The sequence below is a fragment of the Cebus imitator genome, unplaced genomic scaffold (assembly GCF_001604975.1).
Source record: "Cebus imitator isolate Cc_AM_T3 unplaced genomic scaffold, Cebus_imitator-1.0 Scaffold294, whole genome shotgun sequence".
NCBI lineage: Eukaryota > Metazoa > Chordata > Mammalia > Primates > Cebidae > Cebus > Cebus imitator.
The window spans coordinates 677,815-694,595 of record NW_016107609.1 but is presented as its reverse complement, the minus strand read 5'-3'; the positions used below and the strand labels follow the sequence as shown (position 1 = coordinate 694,595).

At 39.0% G+C, this 16,781-nt stretch overlaps 1 protein-coding gene across 2 annotated transcripts in view; it reads right to left on the bottom strand.

Moving 5' to 3' along the window:
* Positions 1-16,781, bottom strand: part of AOAH (acyloxyacyl hydrolase) — a 192,174-nt gene that overhangs the window by 129,280 nt on the left and 46,113 nt on the right. For both annotated transcript variants that reach the window (XM_017502197.2, XM_037729113.1), the window contains exon 4: positions 5,879-5,978. In XM_017502197.2, the coding sequence (XP_017357686.1) occupies positions 5,879-5,978 (100 nt within the window). The remainder of the gene's footprint in view (positions 1-5,878; positions 5,979-16,781) is intronic.

Sequence of the window (16,781 nt, the reverse complement as noted above, 5' to 3'; positions counted from 1 at the left end):
ATGCAACAATCCTGCAGGATGCAGGATGTGCACATGTACCCCAGAGCCCAAATACAATAAAATAAAAAATAAAAAAAGAAATGCAACACATGTCCTCGAGTAGATCCTGGAACGGAAGAGGACATTAGAGGAGAAACGGGTGAAATCCAATAAAATCTGGGCTCTAGTAGCTACTAAGGTATATATAGTAGTAATATCGATTTCTTTAGTTTTGCCTAAGTAATATTAAGATGTTCACATTGTGGGGAATTAGACTTGGGTGAACAGTATTCTCCTGCAGTATCCTCACAACTTTTTGTAAATCTGAAATTATTACCAAAAAAAGTTACTAGAAATAGCAGAGTTTGGGGGAGACTAGACAATAACACATCTGACAGTGTGTTATATGCTCTAGGGCTAAAAACAGTATTATGAGCATCAGGGTTCTGTGGACTGTGCAGAATGAAATTGAGTGGTTATGGAATCTCAGAAAGTGTCCAATTTCCTGTCCATCCATGATTCTTTTTCTAAACATTACCACCTGAGACTGTCTACTAAAAAAGATGCCAGGTATTTTATTTGACACCTGGCGTTTAAAAAATAAAAGTGAATTCCTGAGGTCAGCTTGTTTATTGCTTAGGCGAACCAGAATTTGTCATGTGTCACTTTCTCATAAAAAGAGTGCAAATTTACTTCTTGCCAAACCCATTTATGTCAGTTTCCTGGTAGTTTGGGTTCCAGGGAAATGGGATTTCCTGTGCATACACACCTTCCGCCACACTCAGCATCAGAGAGCTTTTGGTTCTTGTAGAACCCCAACTCACTGTGGGAAAGGCTGTTTCAAAGTCTGGCTTGCTTTCCTAAGGCAGCAGGTCTCCCTGCCACCCAGCAGTTCAGGAGGCCCCAGGGAAATATGGAGAATCGCTCCACACAGGGCTTACATTCTGAATAGGATTCTCTTTTAACATGGATCAAAGTGGCTGAAGTAAATCTTGAGTGTGCCTTGGAGACGCTGGTAAATGCAGCACGTTCCTCCAGCACTGCTGTGGTTAGAAAGGGGTCTGTTCAAAGCTACGAGATCTGCCTGGGGATCGATCTCAAGGTTTGGGGACCTAAGTGGAAGCAGCTTAAAGCTGAGGAGGCTCCACGAGGCTTCTGGCTCAACTGGGACTCATACAATGTAACCTTCTGATCCAAAAAAGACAGCCTTAAAGAGCCACTGGGTGTACATGAATGGGCTGCATTCAGTTTTCAATTTGTAGGCTGTGGTGTCAGAATCATGGTTTTGGACACATGTGTATGCATCCCTGTGCATGTGCACAAGCAGACACACACACACACACACACACACACACACACACCCCAGCAGCAATCAATGCCCTGTTTTGTGTGCAAATGAGAAGAGTGGTAAAAATAAACTCGCAAGACAGGTAACAGGAAACCACCCAGCTGGTCTTTGCAATGAGGCTTGCAGCTATTTTTCCTTCCCTTTCCTCCCCATTCCTCTTCTCTTCCTCCTTCTTTCCTGTCTCCTTTTTCTTCTGCTTCTTGTACTAGTGGGACTTTGTAGATTTTTCTTGCTTTAATTAATTATGGATGAAGTTTGTCCTTTTTGAGCACATGGTAGCTAGTGGTAGGGAACATTGCCACAGGACCAGCAAGAAGTGGGCCTGGAATTTCAGGTGGGTTGTAGATGATGAACAAGGGTTCACTGTGGATCCCAAATGCGGTTCCACCTTTAACTTTTGGCCCCACTGAAGCCAGATCTTGGTTGCTCTGCATTGCTTGCTTCTGTGCTCTGAGCTCCCTGGTGCAGAGGGACCAATCCATCCACTCCATCCCTGCAGCATGCATATCATAGAGGAGATGGCTTGCATCACATTATTTCTGTTGTACAAGAGTCTGAAATGTGTGAAAAGCCAGACATAGAGGGTGCAGAGTCCTGCTTATGAGGAATTAGCTGGCCCAGGAGCAGCGGTTCCATTCAAAATGACAATGCCCGAGGAGTCTCAGTGAGGCTGAGAGGGCAGTGAATGAGCATTTGGGCTTTAAGACAAACAGACCCAGGGATGAATCCCCTTGTGTTCCTCACTAGCTGTATAGCCTGGGAAAATCCCTTAACTTCCCTAAGTCTCAAAATTCCTTAACTGTAAAATAAATATAGATGTCAGAGCACTGTTAAATGCGATCACACATGTCATGCAGTGGCTGGCAGGCTGTCAATAAATACTTGCTTCTGCTATTTTTGTTTTTATCCATATACCAAGTGTATGTGCCTGGCACAGTGGAGGGAACAAACACAGGCAAGGGACAGGCCTGCCCGCCCCCATGTGCCTGCATCCTAGTGAGGAAATCTACAAAACTTCAGTATCTTGATGTCTCTCTGCCTCACCTTCCTCATCTATAAAAGGTGGACAACCATACCTACTTCATAAGATTAAATGCATGAATACACATAAGCGTTTAGAAAAATATTAGCACATTGTAAGTGCTCGAACAGTTATTTTACAATGATTGTTCAAAGGACAGTTAACATTTTGTTGGCACCGTTAGGAATTACTTTACAGGGAAGGTGACCATTGACGTGAGCTTGAGGGATGGCTGGAATTGTTAAAGATGGTCTGGGTAGAGGGAATGATGAAGACCCAAGGTGCAAGGTGGGGGTGGGGAGGGCTTAAGGGAGAGCCAGTCACTTGCTGGTCGCTGCGGCACAGGGTCCACAAACCTAAGAGGGAAAGGCAAGTCTGGAAAGGCTTTTGGAAGGTCCTGAAAAGCTAAGCGAAAATTTGTGCTTAGTTATGTAGGCAACGTTGAGATACTAAGCTATGTTCAGGATCAGAAGTATGCACTAGGAAAATCAGTGAGGCCTTGACATGAGAAAAGTCAGAATTTCCATCAGGATGCAATTGAGAAGCTAGTGACACCTCATCCATTCATTGTATCAGCACACATTTCTTTGGTATGTGTGAGGCACTGTCCTGGATACTGATACAGTGGTAAACAAGACAGAATTTGCCTTCCTGGAGTTCAGAGCCTAGTGAGAGAGACAGACAGGCAGGCAGTCACACAGAGATGTATCTTGTAAAGTGGCAAGTTCAAGAAAAGAATATACAGGAGCTATGACTAGAGCTTTATCTAATAGGGGCCACCTCCCTGAAGAAGTGACATGTAAGCTGAGACATGAAGGATGGGGAGGAATAACCCACCAAGTGGAAGGGCAGAGTGAGAAACTGCTTTCTAGGCAAAGGGTTGTACTGGGGTGAGAAGGTCATATTTATCTTACAGCAAGGCATTTGTGGCATCAATGCAGACAATGGATTGGAAAGAGGGCAAGAGCAGATTTGGTTGGACTCACTGGGACAGTAGAGTGGGAACTACATCAAAAGACGACTGAGAGAATTGTACACGAAATAATGCTGTTCACCCAACATGGGATGAAGCTCACAAGCAGAAGAAGCCAGACACAAAGGAGTGTATGCTGCGGAGGACTTTGATACAACGTTCCAGGATAGAGTTTCCTAAAAAATGAACCAGCCGCTGGCGACCGACTTCAGAATAGTGGCTACTCCAGGGAATACTGACAGGGAGTGTCATGAGAATTCCTTCTGGGGGGCTGAAAATTACCCACATTTGTATTTGTATTTTCACTTGCCTTCGGTAGGTAGGCAATTCCACCTGAGCATTCATACGTGCTATGTAAGAGTGATATGTAAAATGATAAAAAAGTCTGCTATATACCATTGAAAAATACATGCTCAAAATGTAATGTTAAGGGAACAAAGTAGGCTATAAAACTGTATATACAGGATCATAGCTCTCAAAGAAATTATCAATACAGTATAATTTATTTGAAAAATTAAAAGGAAACACACATTTCAACATGGGTTGTTTCCGGTGGTAGGATTTCAGCTGACTGCTCTAAGAAGACACCCCAGGGGAATTTCTGAGACACTGACACCATGGTTAGAGATCAACCAAGCTCTCTGAGTAGAATAACAGGGGTTGTGAATCCCAGTTCTGTTCTTTCCTCAGGAAGAAGTAACTTTCAGGAAGGCACATAACTTCTCTAATCCTCAGTTTCCTCCCATGTAATAGGGAGTCATAAAGACGCCTCCATCCTAGGCTTGCTTGGGAACAAAACAAGACCACGTGTGAGGCTCTGCACCAGCACTGGGCCCACAGTGAGTGCCCAGTCAATGTCAGTTACTGCCATTCAGGGCAAGCTCAAAGGCAGAGGAAAGTGAAGCTGTCCATGTGTATACCCACTGTCCCTCTTTTCTGGGTCATCTGCAGAGATGGAGGCTGGAGAGGGGGACCTGAGGTGGAGGGTGAAGGCCTAGAACAGCCATCAGAGGAAAGTGAAGGGGGCTGTCCAGGAAGCAGTAGCAGGCTGCCCAGAAGCACTGAATGCCAGCTGGGGTGGAAGGTGATGGTTCCCACATGAAATCCTCCAATTTCCTTGTAGCCAAAGAGGATGGTCAAAATGTTACAGAGTTGGGAATTGGGAAGGGGGCCAGGGTGGGAAGACAAGGACATGAAATTTCAGATGTAAACTCTAGAGAGTATAAAAAATAAAGAATGCCATTTTAAATGGGACAATTTAAAGTTGAACTTGTTGTGACTATGCATAACTGTGAGTGTAATGTATAAATGATATTATTTAAGGAAATCACAAAAACCTGTATCATTTGCCTTTCTACACAGAGACCCATTTCTTCCTTGCAATAACAAATAGCAAATATTATGATATAATAGTCATATGCTATTTGAACACATGAAAAGTTTTTTTTTTTTTTTTCTTTTTTTAAGTTAACTAACCCTTCTAGGTACAAGTGGAGCCCAGAACTCCTCATGTGGAATTAGGGGAAATTTAATTGGCACTTAGTCAGTGACAGAGGAAGCATGAAATATACATGTTCCTCAGGTATTTGCATCTCTTTCTTCCTGATCAAGGAGACAGGCTTATGATATTTAATACTGTCCATCAGCAAAATTGTGTTAACTGGTTAGCACTAAAGCACTAAAATGGACTTCATTTTAACATGAATAAAGAGGGAATTACAATTAAAATAGAAACCTATTGTGTTATATCCAGAAAAACTACAATTTGAGAAAGAAGGCATAGAATTTTTTTTTTCACAGGGAGCTCCTGAAAATCTATGTTGTGTGGCCCAACTGGATTCAATACTATCCTTTCCTCCAGAGTGTGCGGAGGGCATTGTGTCAAGCTTGTCTCTGCAATTCAATTAAAAGCTGCACAAAATGATACAATGCATACAGGGTCCTCTGAACAGCTATCACTGAATAACAATGTTATCAATAATGATTATTTAGCAATCATTTTTATGAACACTTTTAAAACGGTATCAGGTATTGTGCTAAGCATTTTTTTTAATGCATTAGCTCACCTGCTTCCAACAATAAACCAATGTGGGAGGTAGTTTATCAAAATCCATTTTGTGGGTAAGAGCAGTAAAGCTCAGAGTAGGGTGACCAACTGCCCAGGATTTCCCAGGATGTGGGGCTTTCGGTGTGTATGCCAGAAAAGTCCTGGGCAAACTGAAATGAGTTGGTGACCCTATGAGAGTAACTTTCTTGATTTTTAAGTGATAGGGATTTAAACCTCTGTGTCTCTGACTGATCAGATTTCCTACCTCTTGCCAGCCCAGCTCAAAATTACAGTCCACAATGGCTGAAAGGCAAAGACATTCTTTGGTAGCGTGGGAGTAGGGATCTAGGCTGAAACACAGAAATATTATTTCTTGCAGGGTAATTGAAAATGTCAACCTGTCTCTCCCTGTCCCCAAAACACTGAGTAAAGCTAAGCCTCCCTTTTCTAACATTTCCAAAGGCCTTGCATGCCACTGGAAACAGATGTTCAGAGTGAATACCCACTCACCTTGGGAAGAGGATAGAGATGACACAATGGTTGGCCAATGTTCTGTTTACAAAACTCCAGAGTGTGACATACCACATCAGCATTCATATCTGCGCTAAGCCTGGAGGGAAATGGGGCAAAACAAAGGCTATTCAGATCTCTCCGGCATTAGAAAATAGAAGCTACTGCAAAGAAAGGTAAATCCCCAGAATGGATTCTAATGCCCTCAGCTCGTTGTAGCCTAGCCTTTGAGCCCAGTCCTGTGGAGCTGCTGGATTGTAATTGATTTCCTGCCACGTTGCTCTCTCCTGCATTTAGGACGAGGTCCTAAGGGCAAGGATGGAGCACCCGCAGCACTGAGCCGCTGCCAGTCAGCCTCTCACGCTAGCTTTGGGATTCTTTTCAGGAAAAGCTACACATAAAATTGGGAAAGAAAAAGTGGGCCGGGATGTAAATTGATGGAAACAGTATTTTGAAGTTTGGGCCTTTGAAACATATGGTGACCTTATAGTGAAAAATCATTTACGATATAGCTTTAAACACCTAGATTCACTTTCTTAGGAACAATCTATCTCTTTCCTTAGGGATGGAAATTCATTGGTTAGACCACAAAGCACTAAAATGGACTTCATTTCTTTTTCTTTCTTTCTTTTCTTTCTTTCCTTTCCTCCCTCCCTCCCTCCTTCCTTCCTTCCTCTTTCTCTCCCTCCCTCCCTCCCTCTCTCTCTCTTTCTCTCTTTCCTTCCTTTTTTCTTTCTTTCTTTCTTTTCTCTCTCTCTCTCTCTCCTCTCTCTCTCTCTCTCTCTTTTTTTTCTGGTTGTGGGAGACCAGAGTTTTATTATTACTCAAATCAATCTCCCCAATTATTCGGGAACAGAGTTTTTTTGTTTGTTTGTTTGTTTGAGACGGAGTCTTGCTCTGTTGCCCAGGCTGGAGTGCAGTGGTGCCATCTTGGCTCACCGCAACCTCCGCCTCCTTGATTCAAGTGATTCTTCTGCCTCAGTCTCCCAAGCAGCTGGAATTACAGGCAGCCACCACCATGCCCAGATAACTTTTATATTTTTAGTAGAAACAGGGTTTCATTGTGCTGATCAGGCTAGTCTTGAACTCCTGACGTCAGGTGATCCACCAACCTTGGCCTCCCAAAGTGCTGGGATTACAGGCGTGAGCCACTGCACTTGGCCACCAGGCATATTTCTTATTCTTACAGAAGAAAGTAAAATGTAGCTGACTTGTGTCTTTCCCTGAGGATGGTATAAGGATAGTTCTCTTTAAACATTTAGTTTATATCTAGACTGGATGGAGCTAAAACAAACTTTCCACGTCCATTTTTTCTTTCTTACTCCCAAAACTCTTCTTACCAAGAAAAATGAGTATAATTTTTCGAATGAAGGAACAAATATAAACTCTTAGTACATTTTACAGGCAAATTATGGATTCAAACCACAGGCCAAATCAAGAAAACAAAAATAAAAAACTCCAGCAACACAGGTTGGTAATACCCAGAGACCAATCTTTGTATTCTGTGGCAGGGCAGTGATGGAGTCTAGAAGATCCTTTTTTGGGTTTCTTCCCAGCTCACATGACCACTTCACTGTCTCCCTTTGCCTGTGGGGGTGGGCTCCTGGTAACTGTGTTTATATGCTGTAGCTCCCAGCCAGTGGAAATGTTGTTAAAAATGTTCTGCTTCACTCTGGGCTACTCTCAGAATAAGAAACGTTAGAGAGAGCTGGGGCGGTGCTGTCGTAATTTTCTACCATGCGGACTGAGTATCTGGAAATCTAGGCTGAGGGGTGGGTTCTGAGGGTATTTTCCTGCCCTTCAGTCCCATAATCTGTGTGCTCTAGGTTCCTTATAATAAATTCACTCCAACATCTCCCCACCCAGCTATTATAACAAGTACCTCTGCAGTCATGGCAATGACTAACACCTCTCTTCTCTCGCTGAGCCTGAGCCGCCTCCTCCTCTTCTTTTTTCCTGTGATTGAAGGCAGTCACAGCCCACACATGGGCCAACTCTTGAGCACTGCTGGTTAGCATTGGAGTGCTTGTCCCCTTTTAACCCCTGGCCTGAATGTGAGTCACTGAATCAGTTCTCTCCCTGCACCCTCCTCTCTGCTTTCTCTCCCTGATGCCCATTTCACAGACTCAAGTAAGTTGTCTGCTTCCCTAAGGGAATTTTATACCTGGGCATGAGAATGATAATTTGAATTTAGAATGATAAAAAGCAAACAAAACAAAACAGAAAAACACTCTTGGTTTTCACTTCATGAGTAAGCAGCAGTTGCAATGGTTGCTAAACATAAAAATCTCTTTAAAAAGCTCTAAAAATCTTACCATGGGACCACCACACCTCCAAATACTGGGAGGGGCCTTGAGCGTTTATTTCTACTGTGCACCTTCCAGTAGAAAGAACTACCCTGTGTTAATGAAAACATATCTTCTCAAAGCCCATCACAGAAAAGGGGGCCACCTTGGAAATCTCTGATTATTTTAGGATAACTAGTATGTGAAAACAGGCTGGAACCATGGCTGCCCAAATTTCATTCCAGCTGAATGCGGCTAACATTGTGGGCTGGCAAGATGGTTTATCAACCTTTTGTGAGCACCTAAGTAAAGAGGGAAATGCAGAATTCATCAAGTTCATCATGAGCATCACCTGCTTAGCCCCAGGGTTCCTTCAAGGGAAGTCAGGGGCTAAGAAGACTGCAACTAAAAGTATAAAAGTATAAAAGATGCCCTCCCTTCTAAGCAGTGGGGCAGGCTGTTTGTGACAGATAAAGTCCATTACCAAACTAATATCTACCAGGGGTCAGTAAATCAGGAGAGGGTGGCTGTTTTCACACATCTGTTCTCAATTTAATTGTTCATTTATTTAACTGATGACTGCTGTCTTTACGGGGGTCTGGTAGTTAGTGGACTCAAGAGAGTGATACATAGGGCTCTGCTTAATCTTTGTTTTTAACCTAAGGCCAGTATCCCATCTGTGGCAATCCAGGACTAGCAGAGCTAACTATCACGTGATATGTAAGACCTAGTCTCTGTTCCCCTCTAATAGGCCACAACTTCAAGTAAGTGAACTTGAATGTGAGAGTGGAGATTTGGACCACTCCGAGAGTGAGACTGGCCGTATTTGAGCTAGGGAGCAGAAGAGAAGAACTGGGCATGTAGCATCCCTCTAGGTCCTCTAAGATAGAGATTCATCATAAAAAGACATAAAGTGACAAGTATTCCTTTGGATAAAAAGAGAAAATAACAAACCCCATACATCCACACATATTTAAATCCATTAGGATGTGCAAGATGCAAAAGAAGTGGCAATATGGCATGCGTACTCTTGCTCAGCCTTGGGACAGAAAGCCTAGACTATGCATAATTTGCTGAATCTTTAAGCAGTCTGCAAACTCATAGGACCAATTCCCACCTTTTCTTTTTCCCAGAGCAGCCAGTAAAGCCAAGAGAGTCACAATTTTAAAAAGACTTTTTCTTTTGAGCAGTTTTAGGTTTACAGTGAAATTGAGAGGAAAGTACAGCGATGTCTCATTTACCTCCTGCCCCCAGACATGCATAGGCTCCCCTGTTATCAGTATCTGCTACCAGTAATTTCTTAAAATTCATAAACCTGCATTGACACATTATTATCATCCAAAGAGTTTAGTTTACCTTAAGGTTCACTCTTGTTGTTGTATACTCCATGGGTTTGGAAAAATGCATAATGACTTGCAGTCACCATTATAGTATCATACGGATTAATTACCACTGCCCTAAAAATCCTGTGTTACGCCTGTTTGTCTCTTTCTCCATCCAAGCCCCTGGTGACCACTGATATTTTTGTAGACTCCATAGTTTTGCCTTTTGCAGAATGTCATAGAGTTGGAATCATATTGTATGTATTCCTTTTCAGATTGATTTGTCTCACTTAGTAATGTGCATTTAAGTTTACTCCATGTCTTTTTATGACTTGAGAGCTCATTTCCTTTTATTGCTGAATGATATTTCATTGTATGGTTGTACCACAAGTTGTTTATATGACTGAACATTATGGCTGCTTCCAGTCTTCGATGAGTATGGATAATGCTTCTATAAATATTCTCGTGCAAGTTTTTGTGTGGACATAAATTTTCAACTCAATTGGATAAGTACCTAATGGTATGAATCCTGGCTTGTATGGTGAGACAACATTTTTTTAATAAGAAACTATCAATTGTTTCGTTTTTTTGAATTTTAAACATTCCATGAACAATAATGTCATTGTTTTAATTTGCAATCCTCTAATAGCATATAAAGTTCAGCTTCTTTTCGTAAGTCTATTTGTTATCCGTATGTCTTTTTAAGTGAGGTGTTGTTTAAGGTCTTTAAGTTTCTTTTTTTAAACTGGGTTGTTTGTTATTGTTGAGTTTTAAGAGTTTTTATGTATATGTTTTAGATAAGAGATCTTTATCAAATATACATTTTGCAAATAGTTTCTCTGAGTCTATTTATTTGTACTCTGTAAAAAGTCATCACTCTGAGTGAGAGGGAAAGTATCACACTATATTAAACAACCAAATCTCATGTGAACTCAGAGCACAAACTCATTACTAAGGGGACAGCACTAAATCCTTCATGAGGAATCTGCCCCCATGATCTAGAACCTCCTGCTAGGCCCTACCTCCAACAGGAGAGGTCACATTTCAACATGAGATATGGAGGGGACAAGTATCCAAACAATATCACTATAGATCAAATTGGGAAGAACTGACATCTTGACAGTATTGATTTCCTCTATTCATGAACATGGAACATCTTTTCATTTATCCAGTTATTTATTTTAATAAATTGTTATAGTTTTCCTCATATAGATCTTGCATGTATTTTGTTAGATTTAACATAAACATTTTATTTCTAGGGGTGATAACGTAAATGGTATCATGTGTTTAATTTCAAATTCAACTTGTTCATTGCTGATATATAGGAAAGTGATTCACTTTGTATACTAATTTTGTATCCTGCAACTTTGCTATAATTGCTTATTAGTTCTAGAATTTTTTTTTTTTGGCTGATGCCTTTGGATTTTCTACATAGACAATCATGTCACCTGGGAACATAGTTTTATTTCTTTCTTCCCAATCAGTAGACATTTTATTTCCTCCCCATCTTACTGCATTAGCTAGGACTTCCAGTGCATAGGTGAAAAGAGTGGTGAGAGGAGCAACATTGCCTTGTTCTTCATCTTAGTGGGAAAGCTTCTAGTTCTCAGCATGAAGTATGATGTTCATTGTAGTCTTTTTGTAGATATTCTTTATCAAGTTGAGAAAATTTCCCTTTAGTTATTTCTAGTTTACTGAGAGGTTTTTTAAATCATGAGTGAGTATTGAAATTTGTTAAATGCTTTTTTTGGTGTCTATTAATATAATCATGAGATTTTTCTTCTTGAGTCTGTTGATATGATGGATTATAATATTTGATTTTTGAATGTTGAACCAGTCTTATATATTTAGGATAAATCTCACTAGTTGTAGTGTATAATTCTTTTTATACATTTTTTATTTGATTAGGTAATATTTTGATGAGGATTTTTTAATCCATATTAACGAGAGATACTGGTCTGTAGTTTACTTTTCTTGTAATGTCTCTGTCTAGTTTTGGTATTAGGATGATGCTGACCTCATAAAATGAGTTAGGAAGTATTCTCTTAGCTTCTATCTTCTGAAATAGATTATAGAGACTTGGTATACTTTATTTCCTGAATATTTGGTAGAATCTACCAAATAGTGAATCTATCAGGGCCTCATGTTTTTTATTTTGGAAGATTATTAAATATTGATACCATTTCTTCAATAGATAGAGGTTTTTCAGATTGTCCATTTCTTTTTGTGTGTTTTGGCAGTTTGCGTCTTTCAAGGAATTGGCCCATTTCCTCTAGATTACCAAATTTGTTGGCATAGAATTATTCATAGTATTTCTTGATTATTATTTTAATGTCCATGAGATTTGTAGTGATGTCCTCTCTTTCATTTCTGATATCAGTAGTTTGTGTTATCTCTCTTTTCCTTAGTTGGCCTGGCTAGAGCTCATCAATTTTATTAATATTCTCAAAAAACCTAGCTTGTGGTTTAATTTTCTCTATTGATTGTCTATTTTCAATTTCCTTGTTTTCTGCTCAAATTTTTATTATTTATCTTCTGTTTACTTTGGATTTACTTTGCCCTTCTTTTTTTAGTTTCTTAAGGTAGAAGTTTAGATGACTCATTTTAGATTTTTCTTTTTTTCTAATATAGTCATTCTATGCTATAAATTTCTCTCTAAGCACTGCTTTTACTTCATCACATGAATTTTGATGTTTGATTTTCAATTTTATTTAGTTCAAAATATCTTAAACTTTCTTTTGATATTTCTTCTTAGGTCCATATGTTATTTAGAAGTGTTTAATCTCCATGTATTTTGTGATTTCTAGTTATCTTTCTTTTATTGATTTCTAGTTTAATACCATTGTTGTCTGAGAGCAGACATTGTGTCATTTCTATTCTTTTAAATTAAAATAAGTTCTGTGACTCAGAATGTAATGTATCTTGGTGAATGTTTCATGTGAACTTGAGAAGAATGTTCTGCTGTTGTTGGATAAAACAGTCCTTAGATGTCAATTATATCTGGTTGATTGATAGTGTTGTTGAGTTCAACTACAGTAGTCTCCCCTTATCTGAAGTTTTGATCTCCATGATTTCAATTATTTGTGGTCAACTGTAGTTCAAAAATATTAAATAAAAAATTCCAGAAAGAAAACAACTCATACATTTTAAATTGCATGCTCTTTTGAGGAGTATGGTGAAATCTTGCACCGTCCCACTCCACCTCACCTAGGACATGAATTGTTCCTGTGTTCAGCATATCCATGCTGTATACACTACCTACTTGTTAGCCACTCAGTAGCGTTCTCAGTTATCAGATTGATTGTCACCATCTCACAGTGCTTATGTTCAAGTAACCCTTATTTTACTTGATAACAGCCCCAAGGCACAAGGGTACATGCCTAATTTATAAATTAAACTGTCATAGATATGGCTGTATAGGAATAAACATAGTATATATAGAGTTTGGTACTTTTATCCATGGTTTCAGGCATCCACTGGTGGTCATGAAACATATTTCTCACAAATAAGGGAAGATTACTATAAGTCTTTACTGATTTTCTGTTGACTGGATCTGTCCATTTCTGATAGAGGGATGCTGGTCTCCAATTACAATAATGGATTCATCTATTTATCCTTGCAGTTCCATCAATTTTTGCCTCACATATTTTGATGCTCTGTTTTTAAGTACATACATATTAAGAATTTTTGTCTTCTTTGAGAACTGACCCCTTTATCATTATGTAACTTTTATTCCTTTATCTTTGATAACCTTTCATGCTTTCAAGTATGTTCCATTTCAAGTTTATGTAACTACTATTTCTTTTGATTAATGTTAGCATGGTATAGTGTTCTCTATCCTTTTTTAATTTGTATGTATCTTTATATTTAAAGTGAGTTTCTTGTTGACAGCATATAATTGAGTCTAATTTTTTGATCCACTCTGACAATTTCTGTTTCTTAATTGGTACATTTAAACAATTGACAGTCAAAATGATTATTGATATAGTTAATATTGATATAGTTAATATATTTGTTACTCTTTTTTGTTGCCCTTGTTCCTTGTTTTCTACTTTTTCTACTTTTTTGTGCTCTCGTTGAGCATGTTTTTGAGATTCAATTTTCTCTTTTATTAGCATATCAGTTGTACTTATTTTTCCCTTTCTTAGTGGTTGCCCTAGAGTTTGCAATAAACATTTGCAACTAATCTAAGCCTATTTTCAAATAACACTATGCCACTTCATGTGTAGTGTGAGTATCATATAATAACAAAAAATTCTCATTCTTTTCTTCTCTCTTTTATATCATTACTGTCATTCATTTTATGTGTATATAAGCATACATGCATATAATCAAATACATTTTTGCTATTATTATTTTTAACAAACTATTATTTGTTAGATCAATTAAAAATAAGACATACAAGTTTAAAATTTTACCTTCAATGATTCCTTCTTTGATGCTCTTCCTTTTTTAAAATGTAGATGCAAGTTTTTGACCTATATTACTTTCCTTCTCTCTAAAGAACTTCTTTTAACATTTCTTCATTGCTAGCAAGTCAGGTCTATTGGCACCCAAATTCTCTCAATTTTTGTTTGTCTAAGAAAGTCTATTTTTCTTTTACTGTTGAAGGACTGTTTTGCAGGGTATAGAATTCTAGGTTAGTGGGTTTTTTTTTTTTTTTAAAATATTTTTTTTTTTTTTTTTTTTTTTTTTTTTTTTTTCAACATTTAAAATATTTCACTTCATTCTCTTCTTGCTCACATGGTTTCTGAGAAAAAGTCAGATGTAATTCTTATCCTGTCTCTTCTCTAGGTAAGGTTTTTTCCCCCTCTTGCGTTCTCTGAGTTTCTTGGATCTGGGTTTCGTGTCTGACATGAGTTCAGGGGAACTTCTTAGTCACTGTCTTAGATATTTCTTCTGTTCCTTTCTTCATTTATTATCCTTCTTGTATTCCTATTATGCATAAGTTATACCTTTTGTAGTTGTCCCACAATCCTTGGATATTTTGTTCTTTGTTTTTCCAGTGTTTGTTTTCTTTGCCTTTTAGTTTTAGAAGTTTCTGTTGGTATATCATCAGGCTCAGATATTCTTTCCTCAACTGTTTCCAGCCTACTAATAAGCTCACTTATTAATAAGCTCATTTTTCATTTCTGTTACAGTGTTTCTGCTTTCTAGCATTTTAAAAAATTATTCTTTGTTTAGACTTCCACCTCCTTACATTGCCAATATGTTCTTGCATGCTGTCTACTTTATCCATTAGAGCTCTTAGCATATGAATCATAGTTATTTTAAAAATTTCTTGTTATTACCATGATAATTTCAACATTATTACCACATCCAGTTCTGAGGCTTGCTCTGCCTTTTCAAACTGTGTCATTTGCCTTATAGTATGCCTTGTAATGTTTTCTTGTTAGCCAGACATGATGGACTCAGTAAAAGGAACATCTATAAATAGATTGTTAGCAGTGTGATGGGGACTTACAGAGGGAGGGAAAGCATGTTAGTTCTATGATGAGGTCTCAGTCTTTTAGTGAGTCCATGCCTCTGGACTGTGAACTTCACAAGTGTATCTCAGCTCTTTACTCCCATCTTGCAGGAACAGGATGTCTAGAGTGGCTGGAGTTGAGTATTTCCCTTCCCCTAGGTTAGTTAGGCTCTCATAAAACCTCAACAGTTTATGCTCTGATTACTAGTTTCTCTGGAGGGCAGACCTTTTTAAGAACAGAATGCTCTGGTGTATTTCAAAATGGTTCCTTTCCCATTTCTCTGCTGCTCCCTCACTCCTACCACCAGAAACATGAGAGGCTTTTTTTTTTGTATGTGTCTCTAATAACTACTGTGAGAAACTCCTGAAGGTAAAACTCATAAAAGAGTGGGCACACCCCCAAGACTTGGTTCTTCTGGAATTTTTAACACAGACTTGTCTACATCTAGCTCCAGCAATTTGTCTATTACAGTACAGATTATCTTTCTTTGATACTGGCTCCTGTGGCAGTTTCTGCTCCGGAAAGTTGTGATTCTCTGTATCCATCTATTTCTCCCCAGTTCTTGCCCAGTAATCTTACTTCTCTTTTTTTGTTGTTGTTTTTTGGAGACAGAGTCTCACTCTGTCATCCAGGCTTTGCCTCCTAGGTTTAAGAGATTCTCATGCCTCAGCTTCTAGAGTAGCTGGGATTTCAGAGGTGCACCACTACCTTCAGCTAATTTTTGTATTTTTAGTAGAGATGGGTTTTCACTATGTTGGCCAGGGTGGCCTCAAACTCCTGGCCTCAAGAGATCCACCCACCTTGGTGGCCTACAGTGTTGGCATTACAGGTATGAGCCACCATGCCCAGCTCTGAGCTTACTCCTCTTAAAGATCTAGGAAGTGTTGTTGGTTTTTCAGTTTGTTCAGCTTTTTACCTGCTGTTAGAACAGAGTGGTGACTTTCAAACTGCATAATGTTGAATCTCTCACATTTTAATTTACTTCCTTTTACTATCTTTAAAAGTACAGAAGTGCATAGGAGTGCAGCATGCAGGAAGGGGAGGGCTTCAACACTTTGGCATAGCCAGCTAATTGACAGTTTGAATTAGAATCATGGTAGAATTACATCTGATGATGAGGATCATCATTATTATCATAAATCTAAAGAGGGGAGCAAGGATGACCAGGCGGCAGAGCAACAAAGCCTATGGCAGGGATAGGGGAATAGAGACTTTTTGACTTGAAAGTGTTCGTATTTAGACGTTTGACATTACTTTCAAAAAAGGTTTTATATATAAATTGTAGTCACAGAGATTCCCCCAACAGAACTGAAAGATCTCCTTCATATAACTTAATACTTTTATCCTGTTTCTAGGTCACATCCTTTGTAGTATACTATGAATTTAATCATTCCTATAAATCTTGTAATTATCTTGTGAATAACAGAATTATATTGCCCTGTTTTTTGTTTTTTTGTTGTTTGAAATGGAGTTTCACTCTGTTGCCCAGCCTGGAGTGCAGAGACATGATCTTGGCTCATTACAACCTCCACCTCCGGGATTCAAGCGATTCTTCTTCCTCAGCCTCCCAAGTAGCTGGGATTACAGGCGCCCACTACCACGCTTGGCTAATTTTTATATTTTTAGTAATGATGGGGTTTCACCGTGTTGGTTAGGCTGGTCTTGAACTCACGATCTCAAGTGATCCACCTGCCTCAGCTTCCCCAAAGCGCTGAGATTACAGGATGAGCCACAGAGCACAGCGGCTCTGCCCTGTGTTTTTAATGCCTCTCTCAAAGCCATTAATTACATTTAAGGTATACCATAATTGTTGTCAGTTCTGTTTTGC